This window comes from Pelecanus crispus, chromosome 15, assembly GCF_030463565.1.
Source record: "Pelecanus crispus isolate bPelCri1 chromosome 15, bPelCri1.pri, whole genome shotgun sequence".
NCBI classification, from domain to species: domain Eukaryota; kingdom Metazoa; phylum Chordata; class Aves; order Pelecaniformes; family Pelecanidae; genus Pelecanus; species Pelecanus crispus.
In genome coordinates, this window is record NC_134657.1 from 7,590,265 (window position 1) to 7,615,182 (window position 24,918).

Genomic DNA, 24,918 nt, shown 5'->3' on the forward strand with positions numbered 1-24,918 from the left:
TTAGTGCGCGCTGGGAGCTGTTTCTGCCTCGCACCTCCTTTCTTCCCGCTAAGCGCTTTCCCGTCGCCTCCCCCGCTGCAGGCGCGGTGATGAGCGGCGGCTTCGCACGTAAGGCTGCACTTACTTTCTCCGCCTCGCCCCTTAGCAACGCCCCCACACTCCCGTTGCTACGGGGGAAGCGCCCCCCGCCATATTTTGGCCCTCTCCGCTCTCCGTCCCCCGCCCCGGCGGTCCCGCCCCCTCACCGACCCCACAGCCAATCGCGTTCCCCTCGCTGGCCGAGCCCGCCGCGTCGTTCCGCCAATCAGAAGGCGCGGCCTGCGCGGCGTGACCGAGGCCGGGGCGCCTCTGCGGGTGACGCAATTCGTGCGACCGCGCCCGGCCCAATGGGAGGCCGCCCCGCCCCGGCGCCCCCTCCTCCCTCCGCCGGCGTCGTGCACGCGCGCGGGGAGCGGCGCGTCCTCCGCGTGCGCTCGCGCTGCCGGCGGCGTCATGTCCTGGCTCTTCGGGCTCAACCGCGGCGCGGGCCCTGCGGGCGGCGGGGACGCGGCGCCGGGCACAGCCGGCCTCTCCCTCCCGCCGGCCCCCGGCGGCGGCGGCGGCGCGGTGGGGGGTGGCGGCCCCGGGGACCGCCAGCCGCCCAAGGACAAATGGAGCAACTTCGACCCCACGGGCCTGGAGCGGGCGGCCAAGGCGGCGCGGGAGCTGGACGCGTCACGTGCGTGAGGGGCCGGGGTGGGGGCCTAGGCCTGGGCCGGGGTCGGGGCCGGGGTCGGGGTCGCCCCGCCGGTCGCGCTGCCCGCGGTCTGGCGGCGGGGTCGGCGGCCGTTAGCCGGTACCTCGCCTCCTGTCAGGTCCCGCCCTCTGGGAGCGTGTGCGCCCGCCGGCCCGGGTAGGGCCGGGGCAGCCTCGGGCTCTTGCAGCGCTCGCCCGGCGCCGCTGCCCCTTGCCAGGGGCCCGGCGGTCTGCAGGGCCCCGCGGTCGGCCCTCCGGGTCGCCGGCTCCCTCTGAGCGCCTCCTCCGGGGCCCGTGAGGGGAGAGGAAGGCGCTGGAGCACCTTTCAGCGGGGTAAACCTGTTGACTTCGGGTCACGGGCGTGCCGAGAAGATTTTCGGCTCTGTCGGCAGGGAGGGTTGAACGTGCATCCTCAGAGCTGTGGGCTAGACAGTCTCGGCTAGCCCAGGTTGCATTGAATGGACTGAGTGTTTTCTTACTTGATAAAAGACCCTTGTACTGTCCTTGTAAGGAGAGAAAAGGCAAAAGACCTTGTACCGGCTTTGTGCTGTAACCTCTTCCCGCTGTCGATTTCAGGCCACGCGAAAGATGCTCTTAGCCTTGCCCAGATGCAAGAGCAGACCCTGCAGCTGGAACAGCAAGCAAAACTTAAGGTATGTTGGAACCCATCGTTTGTTGTATAGCCAGCCTGCTGCAGGTAGCTTCCAGGTTTGGGGCGGGGGGCATAAGTCAAAGTCTCATTTTCTAGCAATCTGCAGAGGGCGTGAAATTTTTCTTCTTGCTGTTCAGCTTCAGCAAATAATAGTTATTGCCTTAAAAAAAAAAAAAAGCAATTCTGGAAGGAGAAGTGCAAGCTGGTTTGGCCTATTTTCAGACGTATTTTATGGTTTTGTTTACAACTTGCATATCCTGAGTGGTTTTGTAGCTCCTAGAAGATCACCACCACTTTTAGGGAATGACAAGGGGGTTTCTGCAGGGAACTGTAAAGTAGTTGGGTGGAGGACAGGCTTCCTTTTTCTTTTATAAAGGAATTTGGGCGTTGTTTGAGTGGGTTTGTTTGGGTTTGTTTTTTTTTTTTTTAAATAAATTGTAATTAATCCTGGAACGGCTAATTATGTGACTTCTTACAATTATATTTTAGCTTTCTTGGGTCGTTGGTCAGCTTTGCAGGGTACCACTCTGATTACAGATGGATTTTTTGGAATGTAATTGTCGCTAGCATTTCTCTATAGGATGATGTGTTGAGCTCACTTGTGATTATTATTATCTCTTTATTTTAATAGGAGTATGAAGCTGCCATAGAACAACTGAAGAATGAGCAGATACGGGTACAAGCAGAAGAGAGACGAAAAACCCTCAGTGAAGAAACAAAACAGCATCAAGCAGTAAGGGAATGAGGGGGAGGCCATGTGATGGGAGACCCTGTTTGTGTCCCCCTTTATAGAAAAGACAACAATGCATTAATTACCCCTTTTGGGGGGTGGGGGGGGAGGGGATCGCGAGCAGCTATAGACGTGAGGCGATTCACAGACCGAGCCCGTCTTCTACCCTGGCTTTGTAATGTTGAACTTGATTTGTAATTATATGCAGCTTTGTTCTTGAACTTATTCTTGAATGTCCAAAGGAACAGTAGTAGCAGTTACTCTTACTGTGTGCTGTTTGAAATGTTGCTAAAGGAACTTTCAGGGAAGTGCTGTTGAACATGCTGAGATACACTTGTTTGTGTCTAACAGCTGATGGTGTTAACAGGTTGAAGACTACTGGCTTATCAAGTATATGTGTTAGCCTGGACAACGAAATGTCTCTTAAGTTACTTGGATTTCAGTCTTAAGTAGCCTGCAACCCTGTTTCTTCCAAGTTTCATCTTCTAGACAGGAAAAATTACCTTAAGAGGAGAAGTGATGCAAATCTGAGAGTTGCCAGAGGCTGTGTTGTGAGCAATGTGTTTCTTCCTGATATGTTTTAGTATGACTTACTGAAGTGGCAGTAATACTGAAATCAGGAAAATGTAAGCTAGCTTTTTATGCTAATAGCTCACATATGGTGACTTTTTACTTTGAGACCACAGGAAATGAGGGGACTGATTAGTTCTCATTGATTATCTAGCTCGGGAAGATAGCTAAAACTGCTTATTTGGCACATGTTGCTTTTTATCCTGTCAGAGTTTGGACTTTGAACGGGGCTGGCTCAGGAGGCAGGCTTCGCCATCATCTGCTCTGTTCACGAGTTAGCTCTTGAACTCCTGCAGTTCGCAGGGCATCATTTGAACTCAAAGCAAAGGTGATCATGATTTACTTCTGAAGTGCCATGCTTTACAGTTGTTGAGGAGATAACTTGCAAACTGTTCTGCTGTCTGTGTATTTGGAATAGAGAGGAAGATCATCCCTTGTCCCAAGTCCTCCTTGCTGATGGATATGGGCCTTCAGACCGCTTTCAGCTGAATGTAGATGACACGGGTTTATTTGCCAGTTGCAGTGGAAAATTGATGAGAGAAATTAATGAGGAACAAGAAAATCAATCAAAACCAGAGCTCCTCTGACAGGCAGCATATCTTGACAGTTCTATTGCTTGCAATCGCCAGTCCAAGTAATGTGTTTTAGAACATGAAAAGCATATTTTTCCCAGTAAAGTAAGTCTCCTTTTCTGGGCCACAAACACTTATTCTTTGGTTTTGTATCTGTGATACCTTAAAATGAAGTCAAACTATATTGATTTCTCAGCATAGAGGAGTTTCTGGTGCTGGCTGAGGATGTTTTGCCCCAAACTTTGCCCTGTTCACATTCAAATCCTGGATTATTTTTTGTTTTACATGTGGGGTTTTTGTTTTCTTTTATTCCCCCCTGCATGTTCCAAACCTCATTGCCCTCAAGACTAGGTTCTCTCCTAAATGCCTAATCTCTATATTCTGAATGCTCCTTTTTGAGGTTGTTGCTTTTTTTTTTCAAGCGAGCCCAGTACCAGGACAAATTGGCAAGGCAGCGCTATGACGAACAGATGCGACAGCAGGTATGATAGCTTCCTTCTCTAACCCAGCTGGGAACCATACAGTGGCTTTCTTAAGTCAAAGCGGTGATCTGGAACTGTGCCCTATCATGCTGGCCAGATGACTGATGCTAGACACAGTTGCTTTCATCTGTACTATTTGCTTGGCATCAACAGTGCTGGCCAGGCAAATCAAAGGTCAGGAATTAGGACAAAGTGGCTAGGAGCATGGGATTAAGAGCATGGATCTGGGAGATGGGGAGAGGAAGAATGCACTTCAACCTGAGCGCTAGCTTCTTGAAAACAGTTATAGTACTTAAGCTTACACAAATGCCTACTTGACCAAGTTTTTACAACTTTAATGTGTCTTCTGCTGTCATCTCTGCCTGTAGCAACTTGCTAACGAAGACAATCTGAGGAAGCAAGAAGAATCTGTACAGAAGCAGGAAGCCATGAGGCGTGGTAAGCTAGTCATTTTTCTTTAGCTAGTGACAGAGTGGGTGAGCAGATGAATTCTCTGTGCTGATCTTTGACTCCTTGTATATATTGGTTGGTGCTCCGTTAGTCGTATTGGCAAATAACGGGTAAATCCCAGTAGTACTAGAACTACCAATTGCTTCCAAGATTAGTTTTAGAAGTGGCTGCACTCCTAAACGTCTGCCCTGTGGTACTTGGATTTCCCAAGGAACTGTCAGCGTCTCCTGATATGCAGCTGCAATTCTGATTTTATACTGGGACAATCTCAGATGGAACCATTTTTGAGGAGGGAAGAGAAATAAAATAGCTCCTGGGAGGAACGGTTGAATCTGTATCACCTAGTCTCCGTTCGCTGTTTCCTGTAGAAAATAAAAGCTGAGTAATGAAGTTTTAGTCTGAAACTTGCTTTGTTTCTTTTTGTTGTTATGGAATTGCCAGAATCACTGGGTTTGCAGAACTCCAGTGGGACTCCACGAGGGCACAAGTGTTAGAAATATAAGGCAATTTGTGTATGACCAGATGGGATCAGAAGGCTGGTTTGCTCAGACATGGACTGCTATGTTGTCCGCTCCTTGCTGCCGTCTAGCGTACTCTCAGCGTTTGTCGGTATCTTTGAGGGAAGCGTTGTAGCAACCATATAACAAAGCTCAGTGGTGAAACCCTGTAGGAGAGGGTGATTTTACTCTTGTAGTATCCACCTGCTCATAGGCACCAAGATGTGAATGTCAAGGTAGCCTGTCCAGCATTCATACCCATCGGGATGGGTATCAGGTATGGAGTAGCTGAGTGGTCCAGTCAGGACTTCTTGCAGAGATGCTGAAGACAGAGGGTGCTGGCCATGGAGTCCTCATCTCATCTCCTGGGTTGTTCTTAGATTTCTCATTCATTCTCCGTTCACATCAATCTTAATGTGTCTGTCACGATTCTGTATGTCTGAAGTAACAGAGCTTCCAAACTCCTGTTTGGGACAACATCTTACAGGCAACTCTGTTTTGCTTCTCTTCCTTAGGAGCAGTGTATGTTACACTGTGTGTAGTTACTTGCCCAGGGTTGTGCTTCATTGTCTGTAGCATGTCACCCTGCCTCTCTGAAATGGTGTTGATGAACAGCAGCAGTGCTTAGCGCTGTGGGTTTTCCCTCTCTGTTGCTTTATCTCTTATTGTCTAGCTCATCTCTGAAGCATGATTATTGTCTTGCAGTGTGCCATCTGAAGAAGGCCACCTATTTGGTGTGTGATCCATCTGAGCACAGAGGGAAAATTCTTCATCTGTCTTCTGTAATATTGTACTGGTTGGCTGCCTTTTGGGGGAGGGTGGGAGGGAGTGAAGATCTTGAAGTCAGCTACTGTGGGACCACACACAGCTGTTGTGAAGCCAGGCTGAAGCAATGCATCTCTTTCACCTGCCAGCTACCTGGGATTAAGCCAGCCCAAAAGACTGTTGTCTTCTCTCCTTTTTTTTTTTTTTTTTTTTAAAGCTACTGTAGAGCGAGAGATGGAGCTGCGGCATAAGAACGAAATGCTGCGTGTTGAGGCAGAAGCAAGAGCCCGTGCCAAGGCTGAGCGGGAGAACGCAGACATCATTCGGGAGCAGATCCGCTTAAAAGCTGCTGAACATCGCCAAACAGTGTTGGAGTCCCTCAAGTACGTGCAAGCCAGGAGACGGGCATGGGGCACCTTGTTGCTTTTGCAGATTTCTCCCATCATGTAGGAAACCTTGCTGTTTATTCCTCTAGCCTCTGGGGAATATCAAGAGTTAGACTGTACACTCTTGTACTCTGAACAATAGAAATTATATTAAAGAGCACCCTCTCTTTCACTTGTCTCGCCACATTGTCATCTGCATGTGAACCAAAGAGACTATTTAGAGAGTTGTGAATTTTATACAGTTTTTCTAACAGATTACTTCAAGCCTTATTCACTAAGATTGAGACTCAATTACTCTGAAAACTCTGAGTTCTTTCAGTTTCTGAACATATGCATAAAGGTATAAAGCAGTCTGTCGCCAAAGGGGCGGGCATTTAGATTTGTAGTTTGTTAATTTTAGGTCCTTTGAGATTTTGAATAAAAAAAGTGTTAGAATTAAATACCTTTTATTACAGTTCAGCACCAATAATGTATTAAAGAAATTGATATCATCTTAATGCAAGTGCTTTTCTGGATTTAATCCCAGATCAGGTGTAGATACCAGATGATTATAAATGTATTTGCCATGCTTGTTCATGTTCCAGTTCCCACGTGAGCCCTCAGTTAGCTTTGACTGGTTCTGAAGAAGATCATTATAGAGTATGAAATTGTCTTGTAACTTGTTTCAATTCAGTCTTTGAAATCCCTTTCTCTTCTCCTGCTTGCCTTGCTGTTTGCTTACCAAAGGACAGCTGGGATGCTCTTTGGGGAAGGATTCCGTGCTTTTGTAACAGACTGGGATAAAGTTACGGCCACGGTAAGTTTGTAACAGTTATCGATAATTTCCAGAGAAGTCTGTCTGTAAATGTGTGTTAAACTAACTCCTTGTTCTGATACGTTTATAAACTGTAAACCATGGCGGGAATTTGCTGCTCACTTAGTGCTCTCTGCAGTCCTCATCTAAGGAGATACTGATTTTTTTTTTTTTTAAATTAATTCTAGTCTTCTCCATATAGATAATTTGTTTCTCATTGGTCACAAAAGTTCTGGCTTTGATTGATCAACAGCATATCATTAACTTGTCTTTGGAGGCACCATCACCTTTACAAACAAGTTTCCTGAAAGTTTGCCAGCTATTACAAGTAACAGATGCAGGTTCTGTGAAAAAGTAGATGAGTCTTTTTCACAGATTGTTCTAGAATTTGCTGTCTCTTATGTATGCAGGGGAGTAGGGGTTTTACTAATAGCCAATTAGAGATAACTGCAGATTTTTTTACTTTGAGATCTTGAATGTAATTTTCATGTTTGACTAGGCTGAGCTGACAAGCTTTCATTCAGCTTTTTAATGATTGATGTTCATTGTACATTCATGATGCGTGAACATCTATAAATGTTTATAGGTGAACAAAGCATTATGAAATGTTTAATGCTGCTGTTACAGGACTTCTTTGCCAGTGGTGGTTTTTGGGAACGGGGATCTAATCCCCCCACCCCTGATGTCTTTTGTGTGGTTTGCAGTTAAACTATGAACTGGAAATGTCTTTTTAGGAATGTTAGGGAAGGTATATTGGAGATGTGTAATAGTTGATCTGGTGGACACAAGGGGGGTTTGTTCACTCTAAATTGGTGGTCTCAAAAATTTTTTTGGTTGCGTGCCCCTTACAGTAAAACAATTCCTGAGAACACCCCCAGCAAATAGTAAGAGATGCATCATGAAAGTTTGTTTTGTTTTTAAATTATAATATTGAGGTACATGATTTGAAGGCCACAGAGACAAGTTCTTCAGTATTCCCCCTTTGCATGCATTCTGTCTGTAAGCTGCAATTTCTTCCCACCAAGTTACCTGCCAAGAAGTTGCATCCTACTCTCATCCCAGGTGGGTAGCAGACTGTCAGCTCCCTGTGATCGGGGAGTCTGAGGGCACCATTAAAGGAGCACTCCTAGTCTCTGGAACTTCAAAATCTTGCAGGACATGATCTAAAACTTGCTTTGCTGCTTATCTCAACTTTATATCTCATTTTGATGTAGCATAGAGAGCACTTAGAGAACTGCTATGTGTGCTAAATAAGTTGATTAAAAGCTGGACCAACATCTTTCCACAGGACAAAAGAGCATGGCAGTGGCTTCTTATGGACATAAAGTTGTTTCTCAGTGTACGACTTACAACGAAACTTTACAGTGAAAATACATTTCTAGTAGCACGGCTTGTTAAAGTGGACATTTTGCTTTAAGTCATTTGCCACCATCTGCTCCACTCTCCAGTTTTATACACACAGGCTGATACAAAAGATGCTTTTCCTGAATGCACTGGGGAGAAAAGGACATGCTTTTAGTGGATCCTTTTGTAATCTGTAGGCTGTACCTGGAATGCCTGCAGTATTCAGAGCCTTTTGCAGATTAGTGCTTGGTGTTTTTAGCTGCATATTCTCTTGACCCAGATACCAGTTTCCTGCATTATGGTCATTTTTGCTTCTGACAAGCTCTTGTCTTGTGAATTTGGGACATTTAGCTTTAAAAAAAAAAAAAAGTAAGTATATTTTTGGAAAGGGGATAACACAGCTGGAACTCCTATTTTCTGTTGCTTTGAAAAAATGACTGTAAGGTAAGAATTAGCCAGTTATGTTAGGTTTCCTCTAAATTAGCCCTGGATTTTCAGCTCTGCCTGCCTACTGTTAAGGGCTGTTCTTTTCCTACCTTTTCCCATCCAAGCAGAACCCCAAAGGTTCTGCTCAAAGTTTTGGTTTTTTTGGGGGTTTTTTTTCAGTGGAATTCACTTTGCTTATCAGGCAAGAGATATCTTTTCTAGATACTTCATGATAAACAGATAGGCACTGTAATCAGACTGATTTGTGGAGTTAGCATAGTAATTGGGTGGTTCTGTGAATGTAAGAGTCGCCTAACTTTCCTGGTTTGATACATAGCTGTCAGTCTGAAAGCTGTATTTCTCTGTATCTTGTAACATGAACGTCGGTGAAGTCCAAAAGTCTGAAATACTTACCTCTGCCTGGGTGGATCTGATGTATCAACCTGTGACTTTTAGTACTGGATGTTGCTAAAGCAGATGGTTAAGAGTGCATGAGATCATTTGTGGTACCTTGTCTTTAGAGGGAGGCTGCTAAAAAAGTGGAGTCTCTTTTGTGTTCTGAAGTCCCTGTAAACTGAGATGAATCAAGTGTGGAGGTTCTCTTGTTCTTTGCATCTTGGAACTTGCAGTTCTGAGCCGTTCATGTTTCCATCCAAAGCAAAGGTGATGTCACACGTGTAAGCAGAGTGAAACGGAACAGATGGTGTCTCATGGTTTATTGAACAATGCCATCCTTGTTGTCCTTGAGGCTTTTGACCTTGTTCTCTACTTGTAGTAGAAGTCTGCTCACTTTAAAAGCAATTGCTGCGGCTTCTCTTTTGTCTGTCTGGGCTTGCTCTGATATCAGTTATTGGCATCGAGCTGTAAGCTGAACACAGCTGATTACTTACACTCAGAACTGTGGGGTAGAGTTAGCCTCTTCCCAAACATCTCTCAGTTTAAAAGTCATGGCCCTTGTTCCCTTGTATTTTCAGGTGAAAAGGACTTATAGGTAAATCAACTGACTCGCTTGCATATGCACAAACAGATGGAAATGGAGGGTTATGTTTGTGCACCTGAAGTAAAGTTTTATAAAAGTTACCAGTGGTGTCAGTCTCTGAGAATTAAGGAAACAATCCTATCCATGCCAAATATTTCTGTAAAGTCTTGCTTTCAAATCCTGTCCTGTTATTTTTAGCAACCTCCTGGAGTGTCTTTAGCATTGTCAGCACACTCCTTGTCTATTCTGACAGCTAGCTATGGTGGAAAAAGCTGCGGGGCTCTTTGTTTAATATGAGCCAGCGTAGTGCTGAACTGAGCAGCAACTGTAAACCATAGAGAAGTCTGCAGTCTTTCTGCTTCACTGGCAAATTGATGGGAATGTCTCATGTTCTGGGGTTTCTGAAAGAACAGTCTCTAATGCAGTGATGGTAATTCCCATGGTGGTTTTGAAGCTCCTCTCGAGTACATGTTTTTGTGTTGTGTTGGGTCTGGCATGACTGTTCACCTTCAGCAGGTGTACCCTGGCTAGTCCTTTTTGTTCCCTACTGCGTACTGCCTTGGTAGCAGCCACAGTTCAGATGTTTGTCTTGGCATCTTTAATTTGGCATACATGGTGGCGGGTAGTCTGGCAGAGACAGCACCTGGTTGATGTGGGCTTATTCTTAACTGCCTGCACAGAACATCCGAGAAAAAAAAAAAAAAACCCAACCCAAGCCACACCAGTTTCGTAATGTGCTTTTGTTCGTAACACTGGAAGCTAAAGCTTCAGCATTATGGGAAACACTGTTTTCTCATAGGAGGCTTATACCTCTGGTTTGTAGCAAAGCCTGATGGCTATTTGTCTTAATACATGCTCTACTTATTTTAAAATCTGAAAAGCCACGCACGTTTTGAGCAGGGAGTGCATGCTTCTGGATACATGACTATGCGCGTTACTTGTGCATCCTCTGCCTTTCACATTGCAAGATGCAAGAGCACTAAATGCCCTGTGAATAGGGAATGTGACGCTTTGGCTGTCTGAACAGGGATAAAACATCTTACCAAAAATAAACCCCTGTTGGTCAGCATTTGTCCTGAATCTTAATTCCCCGCCACAGGGCATGCTATACACAATAGCGTTGCCTTGCCAAGTGTTTTTCCTAATCCTTCCCCCTTTTCCTTGCAGGTGGCAGGCCTAACCCTGCTGGCAGTGGGTGTTTACTCTGCCAAGAATGCCACGGCAGTAGCAGGGCGATACATAGAAGCACGTTTGGGCAAACCTTCTCTGGTCAGAGAAACGTCACGCATTACTGTGCTGGAGGCACTGAAGCATCCCATCGAGGTAAAGTTCAGCTTTGTTTTTGTGTTGCACTCTGCCATGAGGATGCAAAACTCCTTTTGCAGCTCTTTGTGTCAGGCAGGGAGCTGTTGACAGGTCTCTGAATAAACATACTGTTAGAGAGAGCACGGTGGGCTCAGTTCATTGTTGTTTCTTACGACCTTTTTGTCCAGGTGAGTTGTCAAAACTGTGGCTGATTTCTACGTGTCAGTAATCGAATTTGCCCTCTCTAGGTTGGTAAGCGCCTGACCAGCAAGGCTGAGGATGCTCTTGAAGGAGTTGTTCTCAGTGTGAGTACTCTGTTTTGCTGTCTTGGTCTGTGAAGGATCTAAATAAGAACAGCTGTTTCCTTACACTCACTTCAAAAGCTGTAATTCCAGTAATTCTGGAGACATAGCACCCTTGAGGCACTGAGACCGTAAATAACTTCCTGTGTTCAGTGCGACATGCGTTAAGCACTCTGTTAACCTTTTTTTCCTCTGTGCAAAGCAGTTGGAAGTCTTAGTTCAGCCCTTGCCCTGCTGCAGTTTTTCTCTGTAGTCAGCTTGTTAACATACAGAGTTCCGCTTGTCTCATCTAATCTGTTAAGGATTACTGAACCTATGTCTGCTTGTAGGCCAAAAAGCCAAAGAAGTGTATGCATTTGCCCATCTTGCAAATGGGTCTTAACTTGCTATTAGGGCTGCTTCTGTATATTTGCTTCTGAATTTGATTCCTGGATATCAGGCAAATTTAAGTGCTGCTTCAAGCTGCTGAGAGAAAATGCTCCTGCAGGAATAGCTTTCTCCCAGTATCTCTACAAATGCAGTAATAAGTATGAACATGAATGTTTGTGACTTACATGAAAGAATTAGTACTGCAAAGACTTGCTTATGTTTTGACATATCCCTCCCAGGGCATCCAATAGGAAGTGAGTATTTGGGTGTTAGCAGTTCTTATGGTAGTTACTGCACTGCTTCCTCCACTGCTGCTTTTTCTTATAAAAGAAGTGTAGCCAAGTGGACAGAGCTTTAAATTGAGTAAATCCTGACATAGAAGGGGAAAATGACCCTGGTCTGAAGTAATAAGCAGCTGAAGTTAAGGCTTAAAAATTTGAGACTGTAGAAGTGCTGCCTACTTCTTGCTGGTACTGATCTGTGAGCTGATAGATGCAGGTCTCTTGGTACTTTCTGTTCCTTAAGTTTAACCCTTTTCTTGCAGCCGGAGTTAGAGGCACGTGTGAGAGACATCGCCATAGCAACAAGAAATACAAAAAAGAACAAAAGCCTATATAGGAACATTCTCATGTACGGTCCCCCTGGCACTGGAAAGACGCTCTTTGCCAAGGTAAAACCCTGCCAAGATTCTGACAGCCTGCATGTTGCAGGGTGCTCTGAAAACTTCAGGGTCTAAGCACCCTCCCTAGTCTGAAATCTGTTGCTGTAGTATTGCATAAACATTGTCTTCTTGTGTCTCTGGGAAGGGAGGAAAGGGCATCCAGCCTGCTTCAACTCTATATTAGTACAGTCACTTGGATGCTAGTGCTAAGCATAGGCAGAAGAGCCCTTCCATCTGGAAAAGGCACTTGGCAACTCTGACTTGTGAAATCGCAACACCAGCCTGGTATCTCATTTCCACTCCTGTTAATTTTATGCGCTTGTCTAAATAGGGTCTTTCCTGCTGTCGCCTACTAATCCCAGAGAAGAGATAGGTATGGCTTCACTGTGCATATGCGCTGCCAGGATGGGTTTTGCATGGATTTGGGTCAGGTTTGATTTTTTACTTCACTGCTTGTCCGCTAGATCTGAGGTTTCATATACTTGTTTAACAGTGGAAGACTCGATGTGCTGATGCAAGTTGAATTTTTTTCCTCTATCAATACATTAAACTCCTATCCCAATAGTTTTTTGCTGCCTGCTCTCACAGTATGGCACATAGTTTGGATTTCTAAAGCCATTAGAGAGGGACAGGTCTAGGAAATGGCAACAGCAGCATAAGGAGAAAAAGGGAGAAGTCTAAGAGCTGAGAGAAGTGGTTGGCAGTGGAGGAAGGAGTTTATTAAACACTCCAGAAGTTACTTCTTAACACTTGATGTGGCAGTAGCTGTAAAAGATTGGAGCACATCAGAAGGAAGATGGATGTAAGGGTGAGGAAAGGGCTGAGCACACCAGACCTGCATGCTCTAGAGAGAAGAGAATACTACGCTGGGAAGCTGACCGTTTTCTGAGCTGTGCCTTTTGCACTTCGGTTAACATCAGTGACGATACAGATTGCTATTATTGCTGTTCCAAAAAGGCAATGTGTCATAGCGTGGTGGCCATCTGACTCCTGCAGCACAAAGACATACATGGGTCTGTGGTGGTAAGTAGTAATGCTGTAGGACACAATTCTTGAGGCAGATATAAACACACTTGGATGCAACTGCCAAAGCTTCCAGCTTTGGACTGATACAAACCACTCAATATTAGTAGCAGGAACTGGGTGGTTTTAATGGGCAGAGCAAAGATTTTTTTTCCAGCCTCCTGCTGCACAGCGGGTAATTGGTTCAGCTAAGCCTGTTTTGCTGGAGGTGTTGCTGATCTACTTAGAATCATAGAATCGTTTAGGTTGGAAAAGACCTTTAAGATCATCCAGTCCAACCATTAACCTACACTACCAACTCCACCACTAAAACAATTAAGGGTAGAGGAGTAATTTCATGTTTCCTGGCTTGGTGGCTGGATTATTTTTTAATGAAAGTAAAAACTAGGAATCGTTAAGGTTGGAAAGGATCTCTAAGATCATCAGTCCAATCATCAACCCACCACCACCATGCCCACTAAACCATGTCCCAAAGTGCCGCATCTACCCGTTTTTTGAACACAACGGGTTCACTTGTTCATTTTAACCTTCAGATGACTTTACTCAGCAGAACTGGATAGCCAGGTCTGGGTCAGCTAACGGTACGTTAACTCAGCCTGCTGTCTGGCATCGTGGCAGGGCTCCATTGGTGGCTGCTTTGTGAACTGCTTTCTGAAATGGAGGAGAGCGAGCAATCGATCTTCCCATTTACTGGCTTCAAATCCTAGCAAAGTCTGTTCTTGCAGATACAGGCATTTGTGGGCTAATTCACCCCTGAGATGTTGCAGTGAGATGGAGAGCAGGCTTAAGCCAGGAGCTTAATTACAGTGTTACATAGCTCTTGGTAGGCCTGTTTGGACTGAAGTAGACGGAGGCTTTGCCAAGGCTATAGTTCTGCCCTGCAGTGACATGACAGCCTTAAGCAAACTTTGGTCAGTGCAAGCCATAGGCTCTTTTGATGTGCTTGGTTAAAGCTGGCTACATCCTGTCAAACTTTCTTTATGGATAGACTTGCATTTTCTGTTCTAGTAAAAAATCAGAGGATTTTTTTTTTTTACCTGCAGGCTTAAGGGAGATATTTCAAGTATGCCCCAGGAGCTTCAGCAAAACCCTTCGCTTCGTAGCCACCAGACCAACAAGTTGTGGCAGGCTTTAAAACACAAAGGGAAAATTCTGTTGTTTTGTCTGAATACTCATTGGGTTCACTGACCATTTAATTCCAGACCTTAACATTTTTTGAACAGATAAAATTGTATTTGAGTTGTATTAGTTAAGCATCTAGTAGAGAATCGAATCCTGCTCTGCTGCACAGAGGAAGTTATAAACTAGACTATGAAGAAAGCAGTGGAAGAAATAAACAATACATAAGTTGAAGATGAAGGTCTAAGCACTCTCAGCAGTGCCTTCTAGCATTAAAATTGCGTGCATTGCTATAAGACCAATCTTCCATCTTTCAATCCTATTCAGAGCAATGCTAAAAGCTTGCCCGAGTGACTAAAGTAGTATTCTCTTCTCTAAGAGCATACTTACCCTCTGCAAATAAGCATGCTGATAGGACTAAACTACTTTTATTTCCCTCCTCACCTTCTGTGGACTTGCGGTGGAAGAGAGTGCTTAACTCGCTGTTTTTGTTTCCTTGCAGAAATTAGCTGTGCACTCGGGCATGGATTATGCCATCATGACCGGTGGCGATGTTGCCCCCATGGGGCGGGAAGGAGTTACTGCCATGCATAAACTCTTCGACTGGGCAAACACCAGTAGGAGAGGGTAAGTAGAGGTTCCTCCGAATCCTGAATTTGGTTTCTTGCTCAAAGAAACTCACTGCAATGATGTAGTTCAGACCCCCAACATCTGTTTGTTATTGAACGATACTCTTGCACAGATGAGGTAACACTGACCAGGCATAACATCTAAAGTTTTCCTAGAATGGGTGAATTCTTGCTGCTTGGTAATATTTAAAAGGCTGAAAGCTTTTGTTCTTCTGCTCCCTCAAACCCTTCTTGTTTACTTCAGATTTTCCAGATCAGTCATAGCTTGGCTCTCTGCTGATCTCACCAGCAGGTGGAGAGATACTGCCCACTTGAAGTCTTTCAGAGTGATTAGTTTTCTGACAGTAGTTAGAAGGCTTAGCACAAATGGAGGTGTAACCAGGTGTTTATGCTATCTGGATATTATGTTCCCTGTTGCAATTGCTCAGATCTTAGTCTCTTACAGTGTTTGAATCCAGCTTCTTGTTTACGTTTGAGTCTCAGCAGAAGTAAGAAATAAAAGAGGATAAGGGGGAGACAGATGCTAAAGGCGCTGATGTTAGATAGGTGTAAAAGTCACAAGCTACTGTGCTTTTTCAATCACCTTTAAAAGCAAACTTTTATCTGCAGAAAAGCAGTCATGTTGAGGCTAAATCTTGACTCCCTGCTTTTGTAAGAGTATGTAGTTAATTTGTTCATACTAGTGTAAATGGATTTTTGCAGTCCAGAGGTAGCTAAGAAGTTGCTTGTCCAGCCAGGATATTAAAATTTAATAGGGAACTTGCAGTGGGTGTCAGTTTGGGGGTTTTTGGTGCTGTTTTGGTTGCAGGTCTTCCGTAAATGTGGCTAACTGGTGATTTGTGTGTTCTCTGATTGCTTTAGATGGATGTTATCTTGCAGTGTCTGTTTTAATCCTTGCTGCATTCATCATCTAAATGTTTCTATTTCCCCTTTAAAAAAAACCCAAAACTTGCAGAGTGAATGTCCTAAGGATTTAAACTCTTTAAGCTTCTCCTACCCTGAGGAACTATAGAAGCTTTTCGTTACATTTTCTCTCCCCTGTCCAGCTGAGGAGGGCGAGTGATAGAGCAGCTTTGGTGGGTACCTGGCATCCAGCCAGGGCCAACCCACCACAGCAGGTTTTATTCTGGATATCCAACAATGTTAGCTGTTAGTACTGTGTTGTCTTCATTAGCTGAAAGCTGTTGTAACGGAAGACACTTCTCTGCGGAGACTGTAGCTGAGAATATTTTCAGAAAAACTGGAGTTGAGTAAAAGATGTTAGCAGGCCCTTCAAATCCCTTGAAAGAAAGCTGGTTTTGAAGCTAGGCAAGAAGGTAATACAAGCTGTGACAGCTTTATGAGCAGCTTGGTTCTGCTATTGATAAACATCTTTATAAGCTTTGTCTCTTGGGAAGAGCACTATCCCTGGGTTATAAGTGAATTTATTTTTGTGAATTATTCATTGACTTTATTAATTCACTTCTCCACAGGTGGTAAAACCATTATACTGTGGCTAGTGTGGTTTGGAAAGGAAAACCCAACAAAAAAACAAAGCAAGTTGCAGGGGAGGACTCTGGTTTCAGGGTTTCAGCATGGTATAAGGAAGAAAAAGGAGGAAGATGCCATTGTCACCAAGATTTCTTGTATGGTTGTGTACCTGGCTTGTACCCTTGCGCACGTTTCTCTAAATAGGAGGGAATGCTAAAATAAGCACTCTCACAAATACTTGGGGAGCCAGGTCTAAATTTCAAAGATCACTCCAGCTTGGCAGTAACATACCAGCACGGCTAGATACAAGCTCATTGCCAAACCATGCCCATTAAAACTCCCATCTCTATTTAAAAAATCTGGAGGAGGTTAAGGTCATGTGCCCTCAAATTGCTGCTTTTCAGTCTGCTTCTGAACAGCAGGAAACAAAACTCCAGAGGCCTGGAGTCAGATTTATGGCCTAAGGTGTCTTAAGCTAATGCCTCTTTCTTAACTGTTGGGATGGGCCAAGTGTATGCAATGGAAATGTTGCTGTAGCTTAGCTGAGAAATGTTACCCTAAGAAATGAATTTGTGTGTGTCATCTTCGGGCTTACAGCTGGTCATAGTTATGGGGGCCTGGTAGTGGGACAGGAGAATCCTTGAGCCATTTGAGCCTCACTTACCTGTCTCCTATTACTGTGTAGTGCTTTGCTTTTACAGCCTCTTGCTATTTGTGGATGAAGCGGATGCGTTCCTGCGGAAGAGGGCAATAGTAAGTACTTTCTCTATGTCTGTTATCTGTGTATGCTGCAGAGTTAGTCAGCCAACAGCTGCCTTGTTTAACCTGATTAGCTAGCTTCAACAGGCAAAAGATTAAAACTGGCAGGTGCCTTACTACTCACTTAATTAAGTGAGGCAGAGGCAAGAAATTAGTGTCTTGCAGCTGAATGGAATGAGCATCTCAAGACTGACTTGAGAATTCCTCCCTGCAAAATGTGGGTGACACCATTTTTTGGGGGAGGTTTTGCAGATGATTGGGCAGTAGGAAAGAAAGAGGCATATCTTGAAAACAGGAGAAGATTGTTTGTGCTGCAGAGCTGGTACCCTGCAGGGTTCGGGTTTTGTCCTAACATATTTTTCTTGGGAGATCTTCATAACAGAACTGCTTTTCACTACATTAACAAAGCTACACTAGCATCTTCCCCTGTACAAATGATTTATGTTTTCAAAGTAAGTCACAATATTGTACACTGAATCTGGACCTGCTACTTGAACCCCAGTAGTCTATTTAAGAGCTGTCCCTAGAAGATTACTTTGTATAAGTGAATTCTTTGCTGTGGCTTATTTTCCTCTAAGTATCTTACTGGACGTCCCAGTTAAAGTAGTGTTCAGCAGGGAAAGCCACCTCTGACCAAACCCAGGTCAGAGCCTTGGGTTTGAAATCAAGAGAATCGCTGAATGACTGTGAGTAAATATTTAATCTCTCTGCTGGAAGCTTTCATTCCTAACCTTCCTAGGTATATAAATTGATCCTTTTTTGCAGGGTATTACAGTGCTTTGGATTCTACTGTAATGCAAATGCTTGACAATAACAGAACTCACTTTGTCAATAATTCTGCTTGAAGCTGTGACCTGTCTTAGGTCCCCAAGCAGTATATCTCTCTTTGGATTTCATCTTTGCAGGAGAAAATCAGCGAAGACCTCAGGGCAACTTTAAATGCATTCCTGCACAGAACAGGGCAGCACAGCAACAAGTAAGTATCCAGTTTCAGCCCTTACATCAGCTGATATTTCCCTGAATTGAGGAAAGTCTGTAAAGAGTCTGTGGTGTGCAAATGAAAGTTGGAAAAGTATGATCTGTGCTATCTGCAGAGAATATCCCCTTATCAGCTTATATACTGAGCATAGCTTGCACCTCCTTTATCTTTTCCTGGGACCTGGAAATTAGAACTCGGAAGGGCTGTACACAGGGTAGAGATCAGTGCTTGTAAAAAGGGGGTTTGTTTGGCCCATGTTAGCAGATGTGCAAAAGGGATCTTCAGCTGCCTTTCAGGACAACACTTCCCCTGCCTATGGTACGTAGTGGTGAGCAGTGCCCTTTCATATGGCATCCGTACTGCGTGTGGCTCCCAGCACTGTAGGGAAATTCTTTCCTGAAACAGGGGTGGTATTTGAACATCTTGGTTATCTTCATGAGTGCATTCTCTTTCTTAATCAGTTACTGTTATTTAAACAAGGACAGTATTGGGCCCGTGAATATCAATATCACAAAAGAGAATGCAGGGTTGATACTGGCTGGATGTTTCATCATCTCCTAAAAAATGCTTCAGCTTGTGCTTGTTTGAGCTGCTATTCCTCTCCAGTGCTTTGGTGGCCTTTTTCCATGCTGTGCATGTGTGTGTGGCGAGGGTGGGTTTGAAACTGAGGCAAATGAGTTTAAATCTGACCCCAGTTCTTTTGCAAGAGCTGTCTGCTCGGTATGTCTGTGTGCAGCATTGCACCCAGAGCTGTTTCCTTCATGGCTGCTGGTATATTTGCTAAACACAGCTGATTGCAGGGCTGACTTGACAGGTGTAGGCATGTGTGTGAACTTCATTGCCAATCCATCCATGCTCATTTTGTCACATTAATGTGAACTTCCTGCAGAGCAGTGCTTAGTTTAACAAGAGCCATTTCCTGGCTATCAAAATAGAGAGAGATGACCTTTTTCAAATAATATTTGAAATTTTGTGTGTGTGTGTGTGAACTTTACTTGGTTGTTAAACTTCTTTAACAAAATTTAACGAGATCCAACAAGAAAAGTTGTCTCTCTATGTGGGAAGGTGAGTTTCTCAGTGATGAACTGCTCTCTTAGTGAGGTTGTAGTGAAACACCTGTTATAGTAACCTCATGACGTAGAAATGAATATTCCAGAAGGCCATTGTTTCAGGACAACAGCAGGGCATTTTCTGTCCTTGAGGTCCCTCTTGAACTTGTTAAAACCAATGCAGCTCTAACTGATAGTTGTTTGTATGTAGCTTCTCTGTACCCTTCTCTGTCACGGTGAGGTGCCTTGGAAGGTGAGCCTTTCCAAAATGAGTAGATTGCTAGAAAGCAAGGTGCTGAGCCTGTAAGTAACTTGCAAGATCCTTGGTTTTCTCTTTGGGAGGATAGTGAGTCTCTTCTGAAAGGATATATAGAATTGCTCTGTAAGTGCTGAGTTGAGTATAATTATTATTAAAAGATGTTGTGCTTGCTGTTTGCAAGAATAAATATAGTATATTTATATATATATATTTGGCAAAATATATATGTTCTGCAGGGCCCAGAGCAGATGGTGCTTAAGATAGAAATACAGTTTCCCAAGGTGAAAACTGTAGATACCCTTGATCTCCTACGTGATCTCTAGAAATGTCTTTTGCCCTGTACCTGCAAAGATGATATTTAGATGGAACTGCAGAACTTTTAAGAATAATAGCATGTGTGTTTTAGCTTGAGATAGTTCCCCCTTTTTCTAGGAAATAGTCCTTTTCAGACTTGTAATGTCTAATTGCTGTGGATCCAGCAAAATTATCTTCTTGAGCAGATTTATAACTGTGCTGCAAGCCAGTGACTGGCAGGGAGTGGTAAGGGGATGGTTCTTTCTCCTGATGTTAAATTGCCTTAGCAGAGCTCTGGGCATGCTTGTTTGGTGCTGGTGGGTGCTATGCCTCCACTCAAAACAGTTGGGCTGTCATTTTGTCAGACGTTGAATTCAACCCTAATTTAAACCGTGAGCCATTCTAGGAGACTGAACATGTCCTTGTGATTCATGCACTGCTTTTTACTTCTGAACAGCCTTATTGCTGCTTTGGGCAATAAGGAGTCCTGTATCTGTGAATGGGAGTTCACTTTAATAGTGCATGTAAATCCAGCTGTTTTGGGGAGACCCTGAGGAGTGCTGTTAATTTACCAGTGAATTGTCACCAACGTAACTAAGTATTGTGAATTGCTGGCTTAAGCTTCCCAAAGAACTTTCAGCATCTTCTTGCTGCATGGCTGACTGTGCCTGCATCTTTTGCTCTTGCTCGTTTGTATCATTTTCACAACAGAAATGAGCAAGGCCTGAATATCAGGTTGCATATCAATCCTTTATCCAAGCTGTGTTTCTGCAGGGGTTTGGGGAAGTCCTTGTTGGTAGAAAAGGAAGAGTTTCCTGCCTGTGCGGCTCTTGGGTTGGCGAAGTTATCTTCAGAAATGACAGCGAAGAACACAGCCCCCTGTAGACTAGGATTTAAATAGACTGCAAGAACGTCAGTATTCCAATAGCTGTGGTTAAAAGCCCATTTCAAATTATAACGTGCTATTAAGCTGGTAACATCAATTAAAGTGTTAAAGTAGAATTGGCATGGGGAAGAAGCATCATTAAAAAGCAAAAGAAAGGGCTTCTGGCTTCAAAATGCAGCAGGAGAGAGCAGGATCTGGAAGCTGGCACATCTGTACCATGGAGCAAAGCTTGGTAAAACAAACCACCTTTGGTTTATGGTACCCATTGTGAATGCCTCTCTTTCTCGACTTGGTGGCAGGAATGTGTTGTCAGACTTGCATGAAGGAAACAAGTCAACTTTTACCAGCTGCCGAAGAATGACCTTCCCATACACGGAGCCAGCAGTGGTACACTCCCCTTATTCTTGGGCCAGGATGAGTCCATTCAGTGCTCTGCAGCTTGTTGAGCTGGCTCAGGTCTCAGTACTGCTGTTGGCTCTCGGTTTGGCAGCCATTCATACCTACAGAGCAGGACTGAGACAGCCCCTCGTGATTCTGGGGAGCCATGCAGTTAGCAGCTTGAAGTCAGTTTCCCAAACTGGGATTTAAACTGGAGCTATGTACGTGCCAGAGAACACCTCTCTACGTTGTCCAGCCTTGTTCCAAGGTTTCAGACTTGGGAGCTCTCTGGGAGGTTGTGCTCTTGCTAAATGTGATAGTCCTAAATTGAGGCAGATTGTGGGTAAAGTGATAAATTAGGCTTCTATGGCAAGGACAGACTGGGAAAGTCTGATATCGGAAGGCTAGGTACTGAGTTAAATGCATTTCAGTTCTAAATAGCTTAAACTGCACTGTATTTTAGTAGTGACTGCATTTTAGTGTAACAACTTGAGATGCTGTTACAAAACTGTTTTGAAGGAATCTTCAGACATTTTGGGTGATGAAATGTCTTTGATACTGGCCACGGCAGTTCTCAATGTTCAGACTGGTTCACTGATTTTTTATTTTTATGGGTTTTTAGTCTTTCCTCTCTTGTTTCATACTTCCAGGTTTATGCTTGTTTTAGCAAGCAACCAGCCTGAGCAATTTGATTGGGCTATCAATGACCGAATAGATGAAATAGTGAACTTTGATCTGCCCCAGCTAGAAGAACGGGAGCGGCTTGTGAGAATGTATTTTGATAGGCATGTCTTGAAGCCAGCCACAGAGGGTAAACAGTGAGTATCCATGCAGAACTTTTCCACCCTACAGGATTCTCTTTCTTTTATTGTTTTTCTTCATCTCCTTTTCTGTGTATTCTGTCCTGCTATCTATAAACCCACTTTAAACAAGTAGTACAGATGAGAGTTGGAGAGATGCCTCTTGCTATCCTGTTATGGGATGAGATGCCATCCTAGAAGTTCATGCCATGGTTTGTTGTGCCCTTAAAATTTAGGAGACCAGTTACTGCACTGGAGGCAATAATGCAAGTAGGAACACTGTTGGAACTCCTCATGTCCAAGCACTTGTCCTTGCTTGGCTTAACAGACACAAATCAGACCAAGTGACTCGTTTATTTGTGTGCTGTGCAGTCTTGCACTTTTTTGGTCTTAATCCAGGTACGCACGTTTCTTTGTGTCACAAAATCGGGCTTTCTGGGCCCAGGAGAACAACTTCTGTACTCAGGCTGGATCTTTCTACAGAGATTGATCCGATCTGATCTTTGATTTCATTGTAAGTGTTGCTCTTTACAAAGCCTACCTCTGACTCCCTCACCCTCCTGTCCTGTCATGTGGCTACATGTAAACTAATCCTTGTTCTTCTGCTTTTTAGACGTTTGAAGCTGGCCCAGTTTGACTATGGGAAAAAGTGCTCGGAGATTGCCAAGTTGACAGAGGGCATGTCTGGCCGAGAGATCTCTCAGCTTGCTGTGGCATGGCAGGTAAGTAGGGCTTTTATCACTGGGCTCCTTGGTACTTTTCCCTTTCTGGAAGGTTTCAGTGTTTGATATTGGAGTCTCAGATCTTGCCTTACTTTGGAAGTCTCATTATGCCTGTACAGTAGTACTAGAATGCTGCTAGCTCTGGGGAGGGTGTCAGAGCATCAGCATCATTCCTCATCTCATAAATAGGAATGGTTTTTATAATCACTAATGGGAAACCCCTTACTGAATTTAAGTAAAGTGAGTTAGGAATGGGTTTGGGCAAATCATGTTGGCCATTATTCATGTTCCAGCTCAAGAAGCTCGGAAGAATGGCTGAGATGCCTAATGTTGTTGCCCGTAGGTGTGACAGCATTAGGATACTAAAACATCCTTCTGCCCTCCTTTGTTCTAAACGCATTTTTAGTGTAACTTGAGTAATTGAAGGAATGGAACTAACTGGAAAATGGAGCTGAAAAGACTAGGTACTTCTACATGCGTGGTACCTATAGAAGAAATAAGAAACGTAATCACTTTGAGTGCAATTGTTCACGTGCTCAACAGCCTTAAGCACTTTTTTTAATCAGGCTTTCACCTTGTTTTGTTGCAGCTGCCAGTTTCTTACTGGATTGTGTATTTTTATAAACTAACCTAGTAATACCAATTTAAGGAACATACTTGAAATTGTATGTCATGTCACTTTCTAATGTCAGCTGCCTTTCAGGTATTGTAAAAACAAAGTTGTTTGGATTTTTTTAATTTAGTTTAGCAGTTTACAAATATTTTTACAAAGTTTGTGCATTTCATTCTTCCTACTACTGTTTTTCTACCTTTTAAGGTACAGAAAGCATTTGTCCTTTGTAATCCATTTAGCTGCAGTAGTCATGAGCTGAGGTTATTTTATTCTTTGTACGTTAGCACGCAGCGGCTTAATTTTACCTTGTGAATTTTGTATTATTGAAACATATTTCAAAATGTGTGCTGTCATCTGAAAATGTATATAAAGCTTTATTTTTAATTTATTTCTGTTCTCTAACTGCCTGAAAAAATACCAGATTGGTATTGCTACCAGTTCAGTCAAGAAGCTTAGCAAGATGCTTGACAAGTATTTGAGATTCAGAGAGGTAGTGCATATTGGTGGGTGTTAGGTGGACTGCCGTGGTGTCCAATTAGCACGTGTTCAGACACCGTTCTGGAGAGCTGACAGGTTGAAGGGAAGAGCAGAATCTTGGGCCGTTGTGCCTTTCACAGAGCCAGTAAATCATGGCTTCACTTTTTCCAAGTACAGCTATGCTTTTTGTGAGCTTCTGATTTTGAAACCCAGGGTAAAGACCTGGGGTGTTTGTCTTAAACTGAGTGACAGTGATGTGGGAGAGAAAGCAGACCACTAATTGTTGTAGAATTTCTTTATTTAGAAGAGAAACCCCTTACCCATGTATGTGAAAGTCTTTGCTGCCAGGCATTTCCTGTAATAAAGTTGTGATAAATGATCTTTTGCTTTTCATCAGCTTTGCTTTTTATCACCCCTTATCTCCAAGCTTGTCATTACTCCCTGGGAATGGCCTCAGCTTTTATCATTTATCCTTTAATTGATCTTGAAGGAAGGGAAAGGTGGGGGTGACCAATTCCTTAGTGTTTTTGCCCTGACCACTTTTTAAAATGTACCTTATAGTGCCAGAACTATTAACAAGGTTCTATGTAAAATTGCAGCAGGAGGTTATGTTCCCCTCTGCTGTCATAAAACAGTTAAAGAGGGGCTTTAAAAAAAAAAAAATGCAGGAGAGGGTGGGCAAGAAGATATGAATTGTTTTGATGTAGAAGCTGCAAGAAACTTCCATCTGTGTCTTGATCAAAAGTTGTTGGTGTTCGGCAACAAGGGACTTCATCTCCCTTCTTGATCAGGAAAGGAAGTGTGATGTGTCCTGGGTTAGTGCTAAAATAGCACGGGCGTTTTGCAGCTAGCAGCTAGACACACGGACTTCTTTCCTCAGGAGGTGACTGGGTGGGTACAGTCCCCTAGCAGGTTTGTGAGGGCATCCTCACACGGGGGTAAGATTTCTGTATTGAACGCTGCCCTGGGAGCTGCCTGCCAGAGCTGTTGATCCTAAGTGCTACCGTAGGGTTGCTCTTGAGTCATTGAGTCAAGGAATTTGGAGCTGTAACTGGCTGGAGCTTGACTAGAGCTTTAGAGAAGGCTGCATTTATGCCAGGTTTGACCCGCTGACTTTTGACTGTGGCAAGATTTAACACCTGCCTTTGTTTTTGCCTGTGTGAAATATTAAGGGTATGGCACTTGAGTAGCTGTGGCTAAAAGCCTCTCTGTAAGCGGGTGTTTTAAGTACTCTTAACCCAAGTTGATCTCTTGAACGGTATCGGTATTTTGGGGCCTGGGTCAGCACTAACAGATGGCTTGTTACAGGCAGCTTTGTAGCTGATACAATGCTCTCCCCTATCAGGGAAGGATTAAGGCTGCGGTTTGACAAGCATTTCTGGCAGTGTTAGTCCTGCCTCATATTCCTGCCTTTCTGCTGTTCTTTCCATTGTGCTGGTACAC

The 24,918-nt window shown here is 44.0% G+C and overlaps 1 protein-coding gene across 1 annotated transcript in view; it reads left to right on the forward strand.

Annotated features, from left to right (window-relative positions):
* Positions 1–668: 668 nt before the first annotated feature.
* ATAD3A (ATPase family AAA domain containing 3A) overlaps positions 669–24,918 on the forward strand; it is a 29,895-nt gene continuing 5,645 nt past the window's right edge. Inside the window, exons 1-15 of the mRNA XM_075721498.1 lie at positions 669–718; positions 1,312–1,388; positions 2,019–2,120; positions 3,682–3,741; positions 4,110–4,179; positions 5,671–5,836; positions 6,566–6,635; positions 10,549–10,704; positions 10,935–10,991; positions 11,902–12,027; positions 14,663–14,787; positions 16,961–17,012; positions 17,924–17,994; positions 21,514–21,681; positions 22,277–22,385. Of these exons, the coding sequence (XP_075577613.1) occupies positions 1,344–1,388; positions 2,019–2,120; positions 3,682–3,741; positions 4,110–4,179; positions 5,671–5,836; positions 6,566–6,635; positions 10,549–10,704; positions 10,935–10,991; positions 11,902–12,027; positions 14,663–14,787; positions 16,961–17,012; positions 17,924–17,994; positions 21,514–21,681; positions 22,277–22,385 (1,377 nt within the window). The 5' untranslated portion in view covers positions 669–718; positions 1,312–1,343. The remainder of the gene's footprint in view (positions 719–1,311; positions 1,389–2,018; positions 2,121–3,681; positions 3,742–4,109; positions 4,180–5,670; positions 5,837–6,565; positions 6,636–10,548; positions 10,705–10,934; positions 10,992–11,901; positions 12,028–14,662; positions 14,788–16,960; positions 17,013–17,923; positions 17,995–21,513; positions 21,682–22,276; positions 22,386–24,918) is intronic.